Genomic DNA, 20,339 nt, shown 5'->3' on the forward strand with positions numbered 1-20,339 from the left:
AACAGCATTGCTTAAACATTTTCAAAACAAATATATATGCTCTGCAAAGAGCGACTTGTCCTCTCCTGGAAAAGAAAGCGGTTAGAAAGAACAGAAAGGATTTCATGTAACTACAGGCAGCTCAATTCAGCAGAGAGGCACTGGAGCTGGTGTTGCTGCAGTTTCCCACAGCTGAGCTAATGTGAATCAGGTGCCGAAGCTCCTTCCACACCCACGGCACAGACCGGGGGCTCGGCAGCACCCCACCGGCCGGCACGGCACCGACTCCTGCCTCCACGGCTTGCTCTTATATGGAAGTTGGCTCCTATTTCTGGCAGGCTACTGTACTGACTGATCTGAGCCTCTGCCAAGTGAAAACATGAGGAGGGCTCTCCGAAACAAAGTGATAATATCCCCACAGCTCATCACCCAGAGGGACCTGCGCTCATGGCATCCAGCGCTCCGATGTCCTCTCTGCAGCTCTGTGCTGGGGAAGGATGAGCCTGGCCAACTGCTCTGACGTGCTCAGACCTTTGCCGAAGCCGGGCATAATGAGACACCTCGCTATGTCACAGCAAGCTGCTGGCTCTTCTGTCCCTGCTCCCTCTGAAACAGTGCCGAGAGCCTTGTTATTCCTCAAATGGAGTGGTATGCTCCCTCCCCTGTTTTATGAGTTTTCTGAGCAAATATCCTGCTACAAAGCCACTCCGATTTCTACACGGAGCTTGTCCCCAGTGTCGCTGAAAGGGGCTTGGTAAACAGGGAAAACAGAGGAAGCCATTTGCTGAAAATATGCAGTCGAACAAACTCCATCCATCATCACTGGCACCATTGATTTAGTCAATCTGGTTGACTCGTTAGCGGGCACAATGCCAGCCAAACACATGGCCTGGGTCTAGGCAACCAAGAGACTACAATTTTTTTTCCTTCCGTCCTTGTCGTCTTTTTTTTTTCTTATGAACATCGGGTCTGGATGGTGAAAGGGAGCTCTAATCATGAATGTCTAAATCACTGTGCAAACAAAGGGTACGCACAGAGCATTTGTCATGTAAATTAAGAGGCAGTGGTGTGTGTGCCTGGGAGGAGAAGGCTAAGAGTCTTTGCTACTTTTCCATTTCTCTGCAATGGCTAGCACAGTCCCCGCACTCCCATCCCTGGTGCAGGGGAAGAGTCGGGGCTCAAAATGCCTTTGCTCAGCAGATGCTTGAGTGCAAACACATCTCCAACTGTAAGTACCTGATCCCAGCATTTTGGCTTTTCCACACTGATCTGCTTGTGAACTGGTGGAAAAGTAAACCTTGAGTATGGTTTTCCTCTCAGTAAGGCAGAAATTTAGCAGAAACTCAACCTGTCCATCAAGGCTGCTTCCTTCTGCCCTGACTTTCTTCTGTCCTTATTTTTTAATAATTTTTTTTTGTTCCCTCTCACCTCTCCCAGTTTTCACTAGTTTTGAAATTTTTGGCAAAATCCCTGATTTTGAGGTGGAGGAAAAACATGCGAACGCCCCACACCTTATGGGCTAAAATCAGCCAGCTCAGCAACTGCTGGTGGGTGCTGCACCAGTGCAACCTGACACAGGGCTGCTGGCCCACATCTGGGTAACTCAGGCAGTTTCCTGTGAAAATGGGAACACTGTCAAGTCTGGAGCAAAATGTAAGAATAATAACACTGTTTCCCCCAGTGAAAGCTGATCTTGTAGTTCACATAGCAGTTGATCAAACGCACACAGCAAAGTTCAGGGAAAAGAGTCCTCGGAGTTTGTAAATAGCCCCTAAATACACGGTTGAGCAGAAATATTTGTGTTGTTCTTTAAATAAATTTAATGCCGGAGAAATACTTTACAGTCTGTTCTTGCTCTCTTGAAGTCAACGTGCAACGATGGTTAAGGCTGCTGGACTGGGCTCTTGCTGAATACATTGAGACAGACAAGTTGAATACTTGCAAGATGCCCATGAAGCACTACCCTCTTTCTGTTTTCCACAGGATCACTTATTTAAGGAATTCATGTCAGAAGAAAATTGTTTTGTTCCCCCTGCCTCTGGATACTCGCTATCTAACAGTTTTATTTGAACAATACCCCAACGTTTCAAAGCCACACCTGCAGCCTGTGCCTCATGGCTGTGACTCAGTGCCAGCAAATTACTTCAAAAACTAAAAGCAAACAGACATTGCCTCTGACCTGTCAGAACCAGTTCACAGTGCTCCCCCAGCAATCAGCTTAACAGAAAAATTAGGAGCTATTATTGTAAGATTATATATTTACCTTGTTAAAAATATTTGTATGCAAGCCACTTTTGCAGAAAAATTACCCTGAACATGCTTGAATGTAGTAAATGAAAGGGTTTGTTATTTTAATAACTGCTCAGGCTCTGCTGTACTGCATTTTGGGAGAGAGGTTCATTTTTTAAAGGTCTTTATTCCTGCACTCTCCCGTATTTCTGAAAGAGGGCTCAGGGAAGCTTGCTCACACCCAACCCTGACCCTAAACTTGGGGAACACTGACCCAAACGCCCCCTAAGCATTAGCTGAAGGTGAGCACAAACCAGCACATATATATTGAAATTATTCTGATTCTGCAATTAGCCCCTTGTGCTTGTTCTGCGCCCCGTGGGCTTCCCGTCATGCCAATCCAGAGCTGCATTTTCATCCCTGCTACTCCTGAAGGCTGGCAGAAATCTGTGCAGTCTTCAGCACAAAAACCTCCATCACTTCAAGAGGTTGCCAGTTTTGCTAGCGCTGGTGGAACCTGGGGTGAAGCTTCTCCTCCTGGGTAGGTGAAGCAGGACCTGGACGCCTGCACAAGGTCAAGGTATCCAGGAGGGGTCTCCAAACGGTACCTGCCTCCCTGGAACACACCTTGCTCTTCTGCAAGCCCGATGGTCTGCAGCTCAGCCTCTCTCCTCCTTCTCTGCAGAACACCACTGTATGGGCACGCAGTTTCTGGGACTGGATTTTACATGACACACAAAGATAATTCCTAAAACTAGCCTCGCAGGAGATATGGCCAGGGCTGCCTGCTGCCTTCTTCCATTCCCCCCCTCTTCACTTTGCTGCTGGAATTAAATAGGATTTTTACTTTAGCACCCACACCTGCAGCTGCTGAAAAGTCCTACTGGAACGGCTCCAGCAGCAAAAGACAGGCAGGTCTAAAAGGATCTTAAATCAGGGAAAGTTCATTTCCTTTCTGGATAGTAAGGAAGCTGCAAAGTGAAACACTGCTCATGTTTTCCAACTGCAGTGAAGAATCAAAGCAGCAATCACAGAGACTTTTCCTGAACCTAAGAGCTTCTAGACCAAGGCTGAAAATATACAAAATTGCAGTGGGATCCAAATTAAAAAGGAAAACATGCTACTGAAAAGCAAGCTAACTTCCAAGGACCATTTTTAGCTCCATTCTCTGAAGAAATTAATCCTAAATGCAGGCTGAGACAGGCAGAAAGGGCTGATGAAACAGCGTGTATGGGACTTATTCATCCTACCTGGTCATTTAAAGCTGTTTGAGAGCAAGGAGTTGTCCAGATTGAGAGAGGCTCAAAGTACGGGGGGTGCAATTTTTACAGCGATACAAGATCCTGGTTTTTTATTCATTCATTTGCAATTGCAGCAGCTTCAGAAGCCAGCGTGGCTATTATAACAGTACATACAAGGGAAGGAATGTCCAAAATATAAAATAAAATTAACTTCCCAGACCTCTTATCTAACAATATCTGAGAAGGTTATGGTAGGAAATTAAAGTACCAAATATCAAGTTTATTTTTCTTAAACACAATTCTTATTATGGGGCTTGCTTCTTTATATTACGTTCAATACGCTTCCGCTGTGTGATTCAAAAAAAAAAAGAACAAGGAAGTTTATAACAGATCTGTGTATGTAGTTGAGAGTCAACTGACTAAGAAATCCACTTATCTATGGATCCTAGGGAAAAAAGTGGTAGTTGTGATTACAGTCTGCATAACTAAAAAGACAAACAGTATATCTTCCACTGACACAGTTACTTTTTTTTTTTTTCCCCTAATATGTTCCAGCTGAAGGGCTTGAGTTTCACTGCTAGCAGCAACCACACAGAGGAACTCGTGGCATAATCACAGAACATAAAAGCCAATAATGGGGATTCAATTAGTGGTTTTCAAAGCCAGAATAATTTTTCTGCCAAATATCAAATTGTTCCTGCAGATAAGGCACCCAGTGTGTGTCAAAACTGCCGATCTAAATTTTCATGTCCACATGTCATTACAATTTGTTATGTCATCAGCAATGTCTATTCTGTACATGTCAGATAGCAAAGGCAAGAGGCACAGCGACGGCTGAGGCTTACCTTCCACGTTGCCGCGTTGCGTCTGAAGTAAGCAAACATTCGCGTGAACCAGTTGTAGATTTCATTTAGTGTTAGCTGTTTTTCTGGAGATTCGAGGATGGCCTTGTGAAGCAAAGCGATTGCAAGATCGGTTATGAGCACACCAGTACAAAATACACACACAGTTTTAACTTTACCAGATACAAAAAGGGGAGAAAGGAAGAAAGAAAGGAAGAAAGAAGAGATTTGGAGCAAAAAATCCAAAGGAGGGTTTTCACAATACAAACTAAGATTAATGGCTGTATTTAACAGTTCAATGGCAAAATTCAAAATGGAATTATCTAATTGTTTTGAGTTTTTATTTCTGTTTCCTTACAGAAATATTAATTTATTAGTCATTCATAAAGCAGAATCAAAGAGAAATGCAAAACATTTCACTAGCTGATTAAAGCTCAGTAATTATTTAGAGCTCAGATTAATTCTAGGGATCAGAGATTACTGTAGCTTGTGATAATTGACTTGCCATCTTTAAACAGGCTCATTTTCACTGTTGTGTGAAATGAATTTCCTAATAATCACATCGTATTGTAATACTTAATCAAAAGCAATTATGTTATATATTGCAGTTCTAAAAACCCTTATAGTAAGGTTTGAGCATTTGAGCACGCTTACATACCAAAGGTTTGAAAATCTATTTAATCCAGAGTGTGCACATATAGGGAGATATTTTTTTTTCTAATCCAAATGTGTGTGTTTGGCTCAGCTTACCTGTCTAATTAAAGATGCATACGTGAATGGTGGTCTAACTTCTGCATTCTTATAAAATTCTTGGTTCTGGGCAATATCTGCTAAATAAGAGCAGTTGTTCTGTTATCATCACAGCCTGCCGCTGCTGGGCTGCGGGCAACAGCAAGCCACCCCACCAAAGGGGCTGCGCCACCAAAACCCCTTTACCTGAAGAAATGGGGACATTGTATTTATCCGAGTACCGCCTCCGGATGGGTCCAACGTTGTGCATGCTCGTGGTAGTGATGACCGACGGTCCCTGCGTGACGGGAGTGATGGGCGCAGTCGGGGTGGTGGGAGTATGAGGTAAGCTCTGTGGAGACGCCTCAGATGCAGTCTTGGAAAGCGTGACGCTCGATACCAGATTCAGCTGCGGAGGGAAGGACGAGGATTTTGTTACAAATGGCATTCTGGCTAATTAAGGGCTGCAGAGAAAATTCTCGATAACGGGAGTCTTCCTCAGTTCGAAGCAGATAACACAACCTGAGAGCTTGCTTCAGCACAAAGTGCTGTTACAACATCTCCATTAGGAGCCAGTGAAGGGAAATAGATAGATACATTTCCGAACTGATTTTAAAAAAGAACAATGTAGCCTGCTGCCAGAACCACAAATTGTGGATTTTTATCTAAACCTTAAAACAAGATCTCACACAGTACATAATCATTTTAATATTTTATTTTAGTTCCATTGTTTCACAGTCTAAACCCCACACATCTCTTATTTCCATGCTATCATTATGCATGGCTTCTAATCAGTCTTCTTAAGCAGCAGGCTTAAAAAAAAAGGCAAGACTTTCCTTGGGAAGTACGAGGGAGAAACGCAATCTCTCTCTTCAGCACCTGGGCTTTTTTTTCTTCTCCCCCCTCTGTTCATCCATTTTAACAGCAAAGCCCAGAGTAGGTTAACACTGGAATAATTTAATTAATCACATTGCATGAAATACTGCAAGCATTTGGCCCAGTGGAAGCGGCACCACTCTTTTTTTTTGTCTCGGAGGACGGAAGGCATCAGTGTTACCTGCAGGAAGCCCAGCCCCGGACAAATGGCAGCTGGCCACAGCAGGCTGTAAAACACAACTGCCTCTGGGACTGTGTATCAAACCCTGCTCCAACCCAAGTGTTTTCGATACACAACTCTATTTATATAACCAGCATCCACATTCCTCCCCGACTCTTTCTTTTTGCCCTACAACGTCCTTTGAAAGACGATGCTCCATCTCGATAGGTCACTCCTGCTGAAGTATTTTAAACAAACAATCTGATCTCTTAACTACAACATCAGAAAAGGCGACTGAGAAAATGGCTCTTTGACTACTTCCACATTTCCTTCCCTCAGGCAGTTTTGCGAACAATATTGGTGAAATCCTGACCCCATTGAAGTCAGTAGCAAAATTCCTACTGAATTTAACAGGGCCAGAATTTTACAACTTTTGTTCGTGATTAAAATTCCCTTTTGCTGGACGGTAAACCTTTTCAGATGAAGGCAAGGCACACTGCTCAGCTATGCCCCTAAACATCTCATGTTTATCCATAAGGCGCTGTATTAATTTTCCTTGTATGAAAGTAACCAGATAAGAAAAGTCTTATTAATATTCCTCATATGAGTTAATAGCCACAAGTAACATTTCTTTAAAAAAATAATAAGATTTATCCAAAACAAAGGTAGTGGAAAATAAAGGGCTCGAATATTACAGAAAGGATATCAACACAAAAAGCCCATCACCCACAGAAAGGGCGCAGCTGAGCAACAGATAAATTGTCACTGCTTTTCCCTCCCGACGGTGAGATGGAGCAAGCCGAGGGAAGCCCCAGCTGCAAACGCCCGGTGCTGTACGGCTGCGACAGCGCAGCTCAACCGCTGCTCCAAGGAAAGGAGCTGGTTAGCAGCAAACCTGCAGACACCCATCTTTCCATGCAGGTGCTTACAAACGATGCTTCGCCTTCCAATGGGAAATATTTAACACTTTGCAGCGAGGCCAGAGAGGGAGAACCCAGCAAAGGATCACGAAAGGCGGTGAAATATGGGTATTGATTTACCAGAGGCTCCCGCACCGGCGTGAACCGCTAACTGCAGCCTGGAGGTGAGCACGCCTGTTCAAACCCCGCCGTGCTGGGCGCTGCCGCCACATGCTGCCACTGAGAGCCCGCTCTGTTTGTTGACCGGCGTGATTTAAGGACACTGATTAAGGACATGTATACAGTAATGTCTCCCTGTTATCCATCCATCCATCTATTATCTATGATAAAAGGCCCAGTGACAATAATAATAGTACAACTGACAGGTCTCACCATGAAATTAAATCTACTGCATTTTATCTCAGTTTCTAAATGGACATTTTAACAGTCCAGTAACTGTGAGCAAATCCGCATCAATTCTGAGTGCCCGTCTCCAGCGCAGGCTCGGCAGCCAGGCCCTCCTGTTGGAAAGATGACTGCTCCTGCTTCATCATTACGGCTCCAACTACTCCATTTCAAAAGAGTCCCCTTCCTTTTTCAGTCTGTAAAAACTCAACATTTAATCTGTTTCTACTAAGAAACAGCAAGAAAGGATCCAGAAGGTCAGTGTTCCTTGCTTAAAGAATTTGAATCGAGTTAAATTTCTTCAGGCTTTTCAGCGTAGGTAGCAACTAGGAATAAACACAGAAGAGGACGAGCAAAGGGGGGGGGCTTTAACAGGCTTGACAAATGACACTGTGATTCACACCCACTGCTGGGCTGCCACTAATAAGCTACAGAGGAAGCAGCCAATCTCAGCTAATTACCAGATAAAATTGTATTGTAAGGACTCTAATTAGGAGATGCTTATGGAGGTGATCTAATGATTAAACGCTGCATCCGAGTGACCCCACCATCAATGTGCAGTGGTGCAAGATGTCACCGGAATATTTTGTAGAAACAGTAATTTTATTTCAAGGAGGGGAGGCAGTAATATTTGTAATAATGGCTATGAGGTAAACTAATTAAAAGACAGTTCCTAAAGGAAGACTGTGGCTTTGAGCAGCTGTGGCCGTTCCAAAACAAAGTGCCAAATCTCAACAGAGGAGCTGCAGTCAAGTGGAAAATTTCTGCCTGACCTCTGCTCTCGCTATTAATTTGCAGGAAAACTAATGACACATATACATATTCCCACAAAATTGTTCTAATTGCTAATTTGCCAAAGGAGCCCAGTTTCCAAATTAAACATGACTGCAGTCTGTGAGGAAAGAGAGAACAAAAAGCTGGAACGCAGCGAGTCTGCTGCGTTTCACCTCCACCGACCGTTTGCAAGCCTGAACCAACAAGTTAATGAAACACGACCTTGTCGATCGCTAGCGAAGTTTTTCCTTTTTTCTGTGTTTTATGTGATGACACTCTCTCCTCTTCTAGCCAGGGTCCGATCCCTGCCGACGCCGTTACCAAAACACAAGTGACACACTGTGCGTTCCCTCCACAGACCTTCACCGCTGCTTTCTTTGTTGCATCTATAGCATGGAGGCTGAAAAATCGGTTGTGAATTAGAGCAGAATAACAAATTATGAATGGTGTTGGATTTGTTGCCATCTTGAAGTACTAATCCGAGCAGTAAACTATTAAATCTTAATATTGGCATCAATCAGAAATGTGAAAGCGGCCGAAGATGACTGTGCAGGGCAAAGATCAGGGAGGGACCAGGCTGGGAGGGTTTCTTTTCCTGATGGAAACTCGACACCGTTTCTCCCTGTTTGCATTTTCTATTTAAAAACAAGTTACTATGATTAGAAAAGTTGTTCGCGCTGGTATTCTGTACACAGCCCGTTTCCCACATACTGTAATTTTTTGGATGAGGTATCACTGCTGTCAGAGGGGAGGAAGCCTAAGTCACAGAGTTAGCGCTTTAACGAGCAAGAACTCTTCCACCGCAATAAGGCACAACGCGGGGCACTATCCAAGTACGCCAGAGAGTACAGCCCCAGCACCGAAGAGTTAAATGGTTTTGTAATGTTTGTGCTGGGTATGGGGGGAGGGAGGATTTCCTCCAGCCTTTAAAAAAAAAAAAAAAAAAAAAGAAAAACCCAACCAAAAAAACCCCAAACAAGAAGGAAAAAGATCAACAACAGAAAAAGCACCAAACCTCACAAGTTTTAGGTCCTAAAATTTGGCAAATTCAAATCACTGAACCTTCCTCGGTGCTTCAGTTTTGTTTGTTGAGAACAGTTCCTCACACTGTTTTAACTTAAACACAAATGCCGTAATTGCTTCAGCATTCAATATCCTGCTTAGGATTTTATTATTAACCTTCCCTTTCAAGAAATAGTCATGTCTTCCTATTAAAGGTGAAGACTGAGTCATTTTCTTTTTTTTCTTAGATATAAACAAGGCTGAGAGGTAACCCTCTCCTTCACCCCATAAAATAGATTTCCAGTAAGTGGCTGTCCCATCAGAGCTCAGTCTGATTTCTTTTTGAGTAAACATTTTACATGACAATAGCAGCTGCATATAAAAAAAAAGCCCCTGAAATTCCTTTAAAAGAAAAAAAAGAAAGAATATATATATATATTTTTTTTTTAAGTGTCATGGTGGGGCCATACCCACTGCTGCAGGGCAGTGACTCCTCTGTGATGGATGCTGCTGCTCCAGTCCCAACGAGGGCTGAGGATTTATCTGCACTGAGTTCCTGTGACTGAAATGCTCTGGAGCAGTGACTCCTTTTCTTGACACCGAGAGTGGGAGAGATAGCTAAGGCTGGACCTAAAACTTTGTTAAATGCTGTGTCTTCCTCTCCTGTTGCAGCCTGGACACATCAGTGTATTAGATGCAGAGCCTGGCAGGCAGCAATCACTTAGCAGGTGTTGTTATTGGCAGGAACACTAAGGAAACTGAAGCTGAGGAGTGAGACTTAATGAAAACCAGTATATAAAAACAGCTTTTGTTGTGCTTGAGAATCTCTCTTTATTGCTGCGTATCATTATTTTTTCAAACTGTAAAGTACGGCGACAGCAGCTAAAATGCTCAGTCATTACCTCAACAGTTAAAAGACTATTTTTTTTTAAATGCTTTGTTATTACAGTTGCTAAAAACAGTATTTCAAAACAATCGTAACTGCTATGGTTAGGGTAAAAAAAATACATTAAAGAAGGGATATCTAACTGTGCATTTTATTTAAAGTGCCAAAAGTTTCTTTAAAAGTTTTCTGTCTATTTTTAAAAGATGGCTATAGCACCTAGTATGCAGACTTACTTGTTGGTTGATGCTTTTTCCTTTTGCTTCCCTTCCTATGAACTTTAATGTTAGTTAATCCCCCAAAAGAAAGCACATTTCCATTTCAACCTATTATGCTGATCACTAACACCAATAAAAATAGCATGTAAGGGAAGGTATCTTAATAGCAAATCCAGAATGATAATTCTCGAGAAATCTGGCTTTTATGTTGTGGGGTTTTGGGGATGGTTTGTTTTTTTTTTTTTTACCTTAAAAAAAAATTCACCTTGCAAAAATATGTCACAGCATACTCCTTCACGGACAGCTTTGTTCTCACTGTTCAGGGCCTTTAGCCTCACCAACATGCGTAGCAGTAATAGGAACAACTTTGTGTTCTCCAAGTGTTAAACTGCGAGATACTTCCATTTTTCTTTTAAAAAGCACTCCACTGTCGGGCATTTAAATTATGAAGTGGGACATTTTTAAAGGTAGCACTGCCCCAGCTCCTGATGTGCTCTCCTTCCCCGGCCACCCTCCTCTCTGCCCAGTAGCTCCCCCAGGAGCAGGGCAAGAGCTGCCCTTTGCCGTACACCAGACATCAACAGCGACCTCCCCAGGTGCATACTCGTCCGCCAACGCTTTAGGCCATCTGCCACCACACTACATAGGAACGTGCCTAAATCTCATCGGCTTTAACAGGACTAAAGAGCTTTACTGAACAGATATCTTGGTGGACTAGTGTAGTGAAATGCACGGGCCACTCCACCGCCCCTGGAGGTGGTCAAAACCACTGCAAGGAGCTCAAGTCACCCAAAGGTGGGGATGTGATGGATGGACTAGACTGGACAAGAAACCCTTTTTGAATCAAAACCCAAGTTTTGAATCGATGCAAAACCACCAAGAACTTGGTTGTGGTCCAACTGGACCAAAATCACCTGCTCAGCTGCTGCCTCAAGCCCAAAAGGCAAAGATGGTACCAATGGTCAGTGCGGACTACAAATGGCACATGGTTAACACAGACATGTGGCGAGCAGCTCGGTCACCGATTTTGCCTGCCAGTAACAAAATAGTTTAAAAACAAGCATTAAGATCCTCTAGGCAGAATAAAAACATTTCCTCAGTCATGAAAAGGCTGTAATTTTAAATCCCAGTTCACTGCTACGTTTGGATTCGCAGCCGCTCTTTCCTTTACCATCACTGATGTACCGTAATACATTAATTCTAATATACACCTTGCATTAGTTATGTTGGCAAAAAAAAAAAATTAATTACTGGATGCAAAGAATACTTTACACTGCAATAATGGTCATCAGATCTTTTTACCAAAGTCCTATCCCACTGAGTTAAAAGGACTAGGGTCTAGCACAGTCTATGCCGTGCCTGTGTATTTTTTTCACTAGGAAAGCACAATTTATGCAAAACACTATACTTCTACATTTTATAATTAATTTTCAAATGCTTCACCTATACATATTTTAATAATTTCTGATTTATCAGATGGTATCTATAATAAATTTTTCTATATTTCAATAAATGAAAAGAAGGCAGTTTCAATCCAACAACAGAGTGCCACACAATATAGGCCTGTCAGGCACCAATTTTTACTTCTAACATGTAAGTTAAAGGATAAGGAATTTATAATGCTGCCTGTGAACGAAACCACTTTTCATACACAAATGTGATCTTTTTTTTTTTCCAAAGGGTAATACAACAGTACATTTACATAAACTAATCCAAACAATCTATGTATTTGACAATGGCAAACCTCACACAGACTGCCTATTGTTGGTTTACATCTTGGAGTTCTTTATGTTGGCTTGTAACACTGCTCTAGCTGTCAAAGGTTTGACTTGGACTCTAAATAAATGGTTATAGAAGTGCTGTGCAGCGATATTGGACTTCTTTGCAAAAGAAAACCTGCTGTGTATGAATTCAAAAGCTATTAATTTTTCAGTCAAAAATATTCATGCCTATTTCTTTTAATAAAGAAACACTGTGCTGAGCAACTGAGAGATAATGTTGACTAGTGGTACAGAATTTTCAATAGAGCAGTTAAAAATAAATTTAGTAGGAGGTCCCCAACAAAGCTATAATTTTCCAGAATGTAAAACATTTTTAATACTAATCAAGACAGCCCTTTTCCCCCCGCGTTCACTTTTTTTTTCTCCACTGCTTTTCCCTGTTTATTAGCTGTTACCACTAATCTTCATGGCGACACCGCCTGGTATCTCCATAGCCTACAACACCCGCAAAAGCCTCCTGCCCTCCGCGGCCGAGCATCGATCACGAGCTGCCTTGCCAAACGCTGCTTGCCTTCTTATGATTTCCTCCCTTTAGTTTGTAATCCTTCCTCCTGAGGGGCACCGCTGTTATGAAAGGCCTCAAGGCAGAGTGCTTTGAGACTCCCAGATTATTCCGCTGTTTTAATTTTTAATCCAGTAAGAGCTATAGAAACCAAACCTCCTCCCCATTCTGTTGGGTCTATATACTTTGCCAACAATGCGCTGAAGCATTTGCATTCAGGCTGAGATGGATGTGAGGAACTAGAAGAATGCTATTTTTATAGACACTGTAAGTAGTTTCTACTCTAGAGGACTGGTATCCACTGGATCAAGCAATTTACGGCACCTCAACAGCTTAAATGGAAGGGTTTATACCTACCACTCAACTCTCTCCAAGAAGGCACCGAAATTTCCTGTTGACTTTGACATCTGCTCCAGTGTTGCTGAATAGCCTGCAATTTTCTGTCTAGTAGCCTCCCTATGCACTTCTGCAGCCATTTATTTCCAACTACATGGAAACTGAGAATTCCTTTTCTAGTAAAACTGGGTGTGCGAAGTGTTTAATGATTTTATGTTCTCTATCTCTGTAATGTGTTCTGTTTCAGACATTAATTTTGTCTACCAACTGCATCTTGGCAGGCTACCATATTTGTTGGGTTAATAGTCTGACTCCTTTTTATTTCTATCACCATAAATCACACATATATGGGTGTGTGTTTGCTTTATTTATAGCAAAAAAATAAGTCAAAACAGATAAACCAATACTTTGTCATTATGCTGCATCATTGCATATTGATTAAAATTGCTAGTACTAACTATAGATTGTCAACGCTCAATTAACTTTCACACAATGACTCAAAGTAGAATCAAATAAAGCCAGTGTACCTTTAAATCTTACAAATCTTAAAATCAAGAAGCAAAGCACTCTCTCCATTTTGGATAATCATTGGAAGCTCCAAGGAAGATTTTCAGCGTTAGGAGACTGCGAGAAAACAACAGCTGAGAGTCATTTTGGCCAGGGAATGAGACGGTGGACTTGCCTGGCTTTAGGGGTACCCACGAGTCGGCCTGGGCTGCCAAGCTGCTTGCTACCCCTGCACCCCCTTTTTTAAAGGACAGGCTGGAGTGGAGAAGGCTTCCCTTCTCAGTTTCAGCAGTGTAAAACCTGATACTAGGTAATCGTGATTATCATCAAAACGTGCAGCTAGAGTCTCTTCTACTGTAAATGTCTGTCAGACAGGGAGAAAGCAAAATAAATATACTAAATATAATTTAATTACATCTCCTTCCTAACACCTCCTAAGATTTCATGCAAGTCAGACTGATGCAAAGCGACTTACAGGTTAGCAGGTGAGGTCAGAAAAAGGCCCAATGCATCAGCTTTAGAGCAAAACTTCTTTCAAACTCCCTTGAAGAAACTGGGATCTCGAAACCCGGGTGCCTGTGGTGGTGCCTCCTGCAAAGCAGAGCTTTGCATCTCCTCACTGCGACCAGCCCCGAAGCAGGCTGCGCTTCGCATCATGCACTCCGGGGGGAACAGGAAAGAGAGGTTTGTTGTGAGGTTTTGTTTGCTTTTGGCACAAGTTTGGTACTTACGGGCTGAGGGGTGGCTTTTGGTTCAGTTGACTTCACATGCAGGTGTGTCATCATGGCTTGCAGGCGCTCTTTATCTTTTGCAAGCTGAAAGGAGGGGAGAAAAAAAAAAATATATCCTCTGTTACTCATACAAATAAAACCCAGCCACTGCTTATTCCTAATTAAACAGTTGGCACCGAGGCATGAGACAGAAGAGTTTTATTGCTGAGTAGTTTGGAAATTGTATATGGTCTATCGTGAGGTAAAGCTAACGCGTGGTACTGGGTGTCACTATTTCCCAAAGCAAAATGCATTAGCCCTCGAGTGAGAAGAGCTAGACCTGCCGGCACCAAGAGCTTCACTCTAGCCCTGACAGCTAAAAGACAACAGTGAATCATGTTTATTAACCAGCCCCACTCCAGCTCAGGAGGCACAGCAGAAAGCAAGTGAGGCCATGGCTCCGAGATGCGTTTGCCTCCTTTCAGACCAAAAAACAAGAGGCACAAATGGACCCTGGCTTTTACGTCACATTCAGGCTTTGCGGCATGTGCAGCGAGCACAGAGACAGCGGTGGTTAAACCACACGAGGCACCTCCGCGCGGCATGGCGGGCGGCCTCTGCTCTAGGAAGCACCTTGCTCTTACTTGAGGAAGTGACACAGGCCCTCGGCGGGTCACCCTGGGCTGCCAGGTTGGAACAGGGGCACCTCGAGCGTGGGGCAGGAGCAGCAGTGCGAGTGGCCAGCATCTTTTTGGCATATGCCTGAGGGCAGCAGGGTGGGAAAGGCTAGGGGCGTTAGGAACCACCCCAGAGCCCTTATTTCAGGGCACCCAACACCACAGGACCAATTCTATCACCCTTTCTCATTGGTCACATCATGTCCAAGAGTTGGGGCAAAGCTCCTGCTCTGGACATCTCCTACATTTTTTGGTTGAGAACTGCACCAACCTGGTGTCTCAGGATCACACCGTACACATCCTTGGCCAGAACGGCTTCTCAATGCCTTTAGAAGGCACTGACCAGACAATAAATCTCATTATTTTTTTAAACAAGAAATTTTTCTATGTGCAAATAGGACTTTTTCCAGCTGCTCTTCAAAAAAACCATACAGTGGAAAGATATTAAGAAATAATGCTATGAAAAAGGGGTGTTATTAACCTACAAGCCCAACATAAAGGCTCTTGTTTCCAGCAGGATCAGGTTCTTACAAACGACAATTTTTGCAGAGCTGAGTTTTTGCTTTAGACAAGATCCCTGGTGCCAAGAGGAGAACTCTGCTCACATTCCAGTAAAACTTTAAACAACCTGCCCACCTTATCATTGTCATCTGTTTGTAGCAGTAAAGCTGGGCTAAGTGTATATATAAAAGGAGACTTGGTCATAAATCCCCATTCACAACCTTACAGTCAAGGTTGCCTTGCTCTTCGCGAGGCAAGGGGTTTCTGACCATGCCAGAAAGGCGTCATGATGGGATAAAACTTGGCACACAGGTTTCCAAGAGAGGCATTAAATAAAGGAAAAAAAATGGTGTCACCACTGCATGCTCTGGAAGTGCAAAAAAACACTGGGCTTTTCAAACAGCTGCTCTTTTCTCGATCAAAATTCTCAGTGACAAGAGAAAAAACCTGACACCTGCAGCAGATCTCCTGCAATCTCATCACCAAGATCTGCGCCGGACTTCACAGAAGAGCCAAAGGGCAGCGACGGGCTCTTATCGTAGCGCTGCAGCAGAAACTCTTCCCTCCGAGAGTCCTCTGAGGACCTCTTCAGAGAAAGGAGAGGTCTCACCCCTAAGCTGCCGTGCTTCACACAAAACAAATTAAAACTGAGAAATAGTTGTGCTCTCAGGACAGCTCTGTTGTGCAATCTCTCATTCGTAGCAGTTGCTGGGGACACGGGCTGCTTGGCGGGGTCATCTGTGCATTAAATTTTGGTCTGCAGGCTACTGCAAGAGAACAACATCCTCTAGCCAAAATAAATAAAAGGCAGGCACCTGAAAGCTTCCTGCCTGCACCAGCGCAGCGGCAGGAGGCAAAGGCACCCGGGCAGCACGGGGCACACCCTGCAGCGCTTCCTCCGGGCCCCCACGGCGAAACAGAGCAGCGCACCTCCCTCCAAACGGCTGGGGTCCTTGTTTGTAGTGTTTTCACTCACCAGCTTAGCAATGCTTTTAACGCCGTTTCTGGTGGACGGAGGTTATTAAAGATCCTCTCGACATTTCAGGCAGACACACGCTAGCATTTTGTCATAGTCTAGGAATTCAAACACTCACCCAGTTAGGCAGGAGTTTAAATTATGAAAAATAGAGGTCTCTCAGTTTCAAAGCACTGAAGAGAAGTAAAAAAATCTGAAGAATTTCTTTAAACTGTTTTTCCCTTAGGTCAGGAAGCAGTAGTGATATAAAACTAGAATGTCACTTGTAGCCCCTCCAGTCAGTGGGGTCATACAAAAGAAACCATGAGAGCTTTGCTCGGCCACCGATGGAAGCAAATTCTCGCTGGTGGCACTCTCTGGAGTGCAGATGGTCCAGAAATGGGGATTATTAGTAGACATGCAGGAAAATGGCATGATCTACTGATGGTGTTCTTGGGCAAGGACTGCTCTGTCACATATGAAAGGATCTGCTCTGTAGAGGGGGCCTGAGGACTGTAACACAGTCCCATCTGAAGCCTCATTCTTTTTCCCTATATCCATGCAGAAAGCTCTGTATGATGGGAGTTTTCAGATGGCCACCCAGTTCTTCATGATAAACCTCATTTTGTGAGGTTTCCCTCACCTCTGTAAGGTACAACCATGATGCAAGCGTCTAACTGCGGTTCAACGGAAAACGCATCCAGAGTAAGGTACATGCTTTGCGAACTTGGACACCAAGACACTTGCCTTGCCCCGGAGAGGTTAAATCCTAAAACCGCACAGGTAGGAAAGGCAGGAGAGGGAAGGGAAGGAAAGTGCAGGCCAGAAGGGGCTCAGGGCGAGGGGGCAGCATGGGAGTCTGGTGACTAAGAAGCAAGAGAGGAGAAGGCATTATGCACAGATGATGGAGAGATTGCACAGGAGGAAAAACAGAGAGAAAATAATGGCAAGGGGGAGGAATGTGAAAATGGAAACCCAGCGAGGGCGTTCAACAGGAGCAACATGGCCACATCAACAAGGAGAGATGACTTCAGCAGCAGGATTCTGGACAAATCAGCAACAAAGGAGAAGGAAGCCAGTCATGGGCAACGCAAGAGACAACCAAGATGTAGACTCCTCTCTCGTTACATGCCTAGGGCTGTGCACTAGAAAGGTTTAGGATCCACTTTTGATTCAAGAGTGTCAGTGGATGCTTTAGGAAGACAGGCTCAAGCAGTGCTTTCACTACACTGAAAATGGCCAGCTGTCTTCATGTTCTCCCACTGGGAGATATTTTTTAAAACTTATCATAGCCTTGCTGCTGTCCTGAAATGTTTATCCACTCAAAGGTGGTGCTACAAAATGGATGTCCTATTCCAGCTAAGATCTAGCTAAGGATAGGGATATGTTCCTGTGTTTGTGTTTTACCCAGCAGCCCAATTCTCACTATGTACAATGGCAACAAATGATCATGTCAAGATGGTTTAAACAAAGCGAAATATGAGAAGACCTCTACCTTGTCTGTGATATTTTAAGTATGTTTGTGATGGAAATGCGGAGACCAAAGCTTTGAGATACTTCTGCAAAGGGGCATTTGCAATCAAACACAAAACACATCTGACCTGTTTTTTTCAAAAAAGTTCATTAAAAAATGACTTTCTTTAAAAGACATTACACTTATCTCTGTCTATGACAATGATAAAAGTATTGTGCATAGAATAAATAAGTGCATAAAGAAGAAAATAAAGGCTTGCATTTGCGTCCATCACACTCAAAATCTGAAATGCATCCCACGGAATTAATTTTTTAAATTCTACTGCTGCCTCGATGGGGCTTATACATGCATGAAATGCTGCAGCATTTAGATCTTGCCATGGTGGAGGACCCTCAACAGCATGGTACCTTCACAGCTCCAACAGAAGAAAAGCTTCTGGTCAGTGCTGAGCCCTGTGGGTCTGGCAGGACAGGCTCCGGGTCCCTCTCCTATCTAGCTCACAGAATTCAGAGAGTCAGCCTCAGGGCTTGCTGTTACCACTCCGTTGGTAACTGCTCCACTGCAAGAGTGTTGGGTCAATGGTCTTGGTCCAACTGCTCTTGCTACAACACGTTGGGCGCTGCAGACCACATCACTGAAAACCCTGCTATTGGGCCAGACTTTTGTTTTATTATGATTCTGTGCAAAAACAGGTCACACCCAGACAAACAAGGCACTGGAGGACAAATCCTAGTACATATTTAGGTAATTGTCTTTTCTTTTTTTTTTTAAAGTATCAGAGGACTGATATGTAGGCTGAAAAGAGAGAGAGCAGAGGGGGTTACAGGTGTGCCTCAGAAGCAGGACCACCCTTCTCCTCCATCTGTCCTTGCTGGCCAACGCACAGATGGTCTCACTCTCTTATCAACATCCCTGTCTAAATTAAGCCTACTGCTCATCCTATCTACTGTGCTAGTATGATTCTTAAAAACAAATGCAGAACCTTTTGGCCCTCATACAACTTTGAAATTACGTTCTTGTCTCAGGGACCTTATTGGTGCCTCCCCACACGATGACTCTAAGCTAAGAGGTATTCCCCAGCACTGAACGGGTGTGAAGCTGTAACTATTAGTCAATTACAACAATTAGTAGACTGCACCACTGACAAATCTTTCAAAAATATTGCCAAGGGCTTATGGAAAAGTGGTAAGCAAGTATCATCTCTGCTCTGTCCGGCTGTTAACAGGGGGCATCCTCCTGTCGCTCCAGGCACAGCCATTCCCAGTGGTCGCAAGAGACACGGATGAATGCTTTTCAAGCTGACTGTAACTGAAAAATCTAGATTTACCTTCAGCCTGAGTAGCACTGCATCTTGGTAAAAGATTATCTCATATCTGAGTTTACCAGGAAGACTGCAGATCTTTTTTTTTTTCTAATTCCTGAGAAACTTGCTAAAATAACGGACCATTTCTCATAACATTTTCCGCAAGACTCTGATATTTTATGACTGGTAGTTTCATTTTTATAAAACCTGTATTAAAATAGTTTATATTGCTTCAGCTAATAGTGAAAGAGTGTCATGACCAGCGTGTTCCTGAAAGTAAAATTTAGGAAATATCTATGAAAGAAAAAGGGTAATTTGTAAGATAAGAAGATAAAAGGCATTTTTTTTAATGCTTATCTTGAAAAGTAACAACAAGAAGTTTAAGTGTGTTTTTGCTGATTTTTCTCTCCAACTATTTGAAGCTATAAATGACTTAACTCAGTAAAATTCCAAATGTAATTATCTTCTGTACTTAGCCCAAGGCTTTCCATATATCTCTACACTGCTGCCTTGCATACAAAATAGGTTTTTCAATAGCTGGTAACTATATAATGTACAACATTGTTTTAATTTCCCCTTCTTTGCTAACCTCTTGCCTACACAGACACACTGTCAAAGCCGCCCAGCCAGAGCTGCGAGGTGCAGGGAGACAGAAAGGGCTCAAAAGCATTTGGAAAGGCAGTTACACAAACAGGTCATACCTTCGCATCGCATTCAGTATATTCCAATTTACCCCCTTTTGGCACTTTTAAAAAACTCATTTGCTACAAATGGCAAAAAATAATAGTAGTAGTAATAATAATAATACATGGAGAGTGTTAGTATATGAAAGACCACCAAACAAGCCAGGTCATGCAGCGTTTTGAAATAAACATCAACCATTTCCCCCGTGTACCAACAATTCTAAATGAAGGGGACCGTATTCCGCTCGCCGCCCTCCGCCCCCCCCGGTGAGTACAAAAAGCATTAGATACATACTGATGGATTTCCAATCAGTCAGCCTGTTTAAGTTTCCTATTTCTTTTCAAGTTACGGTTTAGAAAAGAGGAAATGAAGCTGCAGTTTCTTTTGACGGTTTTAAAAACTACTACAAGAAGGTTTTGAAAGCTGGCTTTCAATCATAGGGGGAAAAGCAGAACTCATTTTTTATTGCTGTCAAGAACTGGATTTGATTAATACTGAGGTAATATTAAAATAAATTTTATTTTACCTGTAGCTCTAACTGCTGTACAACCTGCATTTGTACTCTACATTGGGCTGTACTTCTATCATCCAGCGCATGCTCACTGTTGAGATGTCTGTAACAATACACAGAAAATCATTTAGTGAAATGGATAAACAAAAAGGAAAAAGTAG

The 20,339-nt window shown here is 43.1% G+C and overlaps 1 protein-coding gene across 19 annotated transcripts in view; it reads right to left on the reverse strand.

Annotated features, from left to right (window-relative positions):
* FOXP1 (forkhead box P1) overlaps positions 1 to 20,339 on the reverse strand; it is a 382,770-nt gene that overhangs the window by 16,618 nt on the left and 345,813 nt on the right. For 18 of the 19 annotated variants that reach the window (XM_086755804.1, XM_086755817.1, XM_086755801.1 and 15 more), the window contains 5 exons: positions 20,194 to 20,281; positions 14,095 to 14,178; positions 5,228 to 5,429; positions 5,042 to 5,121; positions 4,295 to 4,396 (listed from right to left, as the gene is read on the reverse strand). In XM_086755804.1, the coding sequence (XP_086611930.1) occupies positions 4,295 to 4,396; positions 5,042 to 5,121; positions 5,228 to 5,429; positions 14,095 to 14,178; positions 20,194 to 20,281 (556 nt within the window). The remainder of the gene's footprint in view (positions 1 to 4,294; positions 4,397 to 5,041; positions 5,122 to 5,227; positions 5,430 to 14,094; positions 14,179 to 20,193; positions 20,282 to 20,339) is intronic. The other variant, XM_086755816.1, reaches the window with a different exon arrangement.

Source organism: Chlamydotis macqueenii, chromosome 10, assembly GCF_036417535.1.
Source record: "Chlamydotis macqueenii isolate bChlMac1 chromosome 10, bChlMac1.mat, whole genome shotgun sequence".
In the NCBI taxonomy this organism is placed as follows: Eukaryota; Metazoa; Chordata; class Aves; order Otidiformes; family Otididae; genus Chlamydotis; species Chlamydotis macqueenii.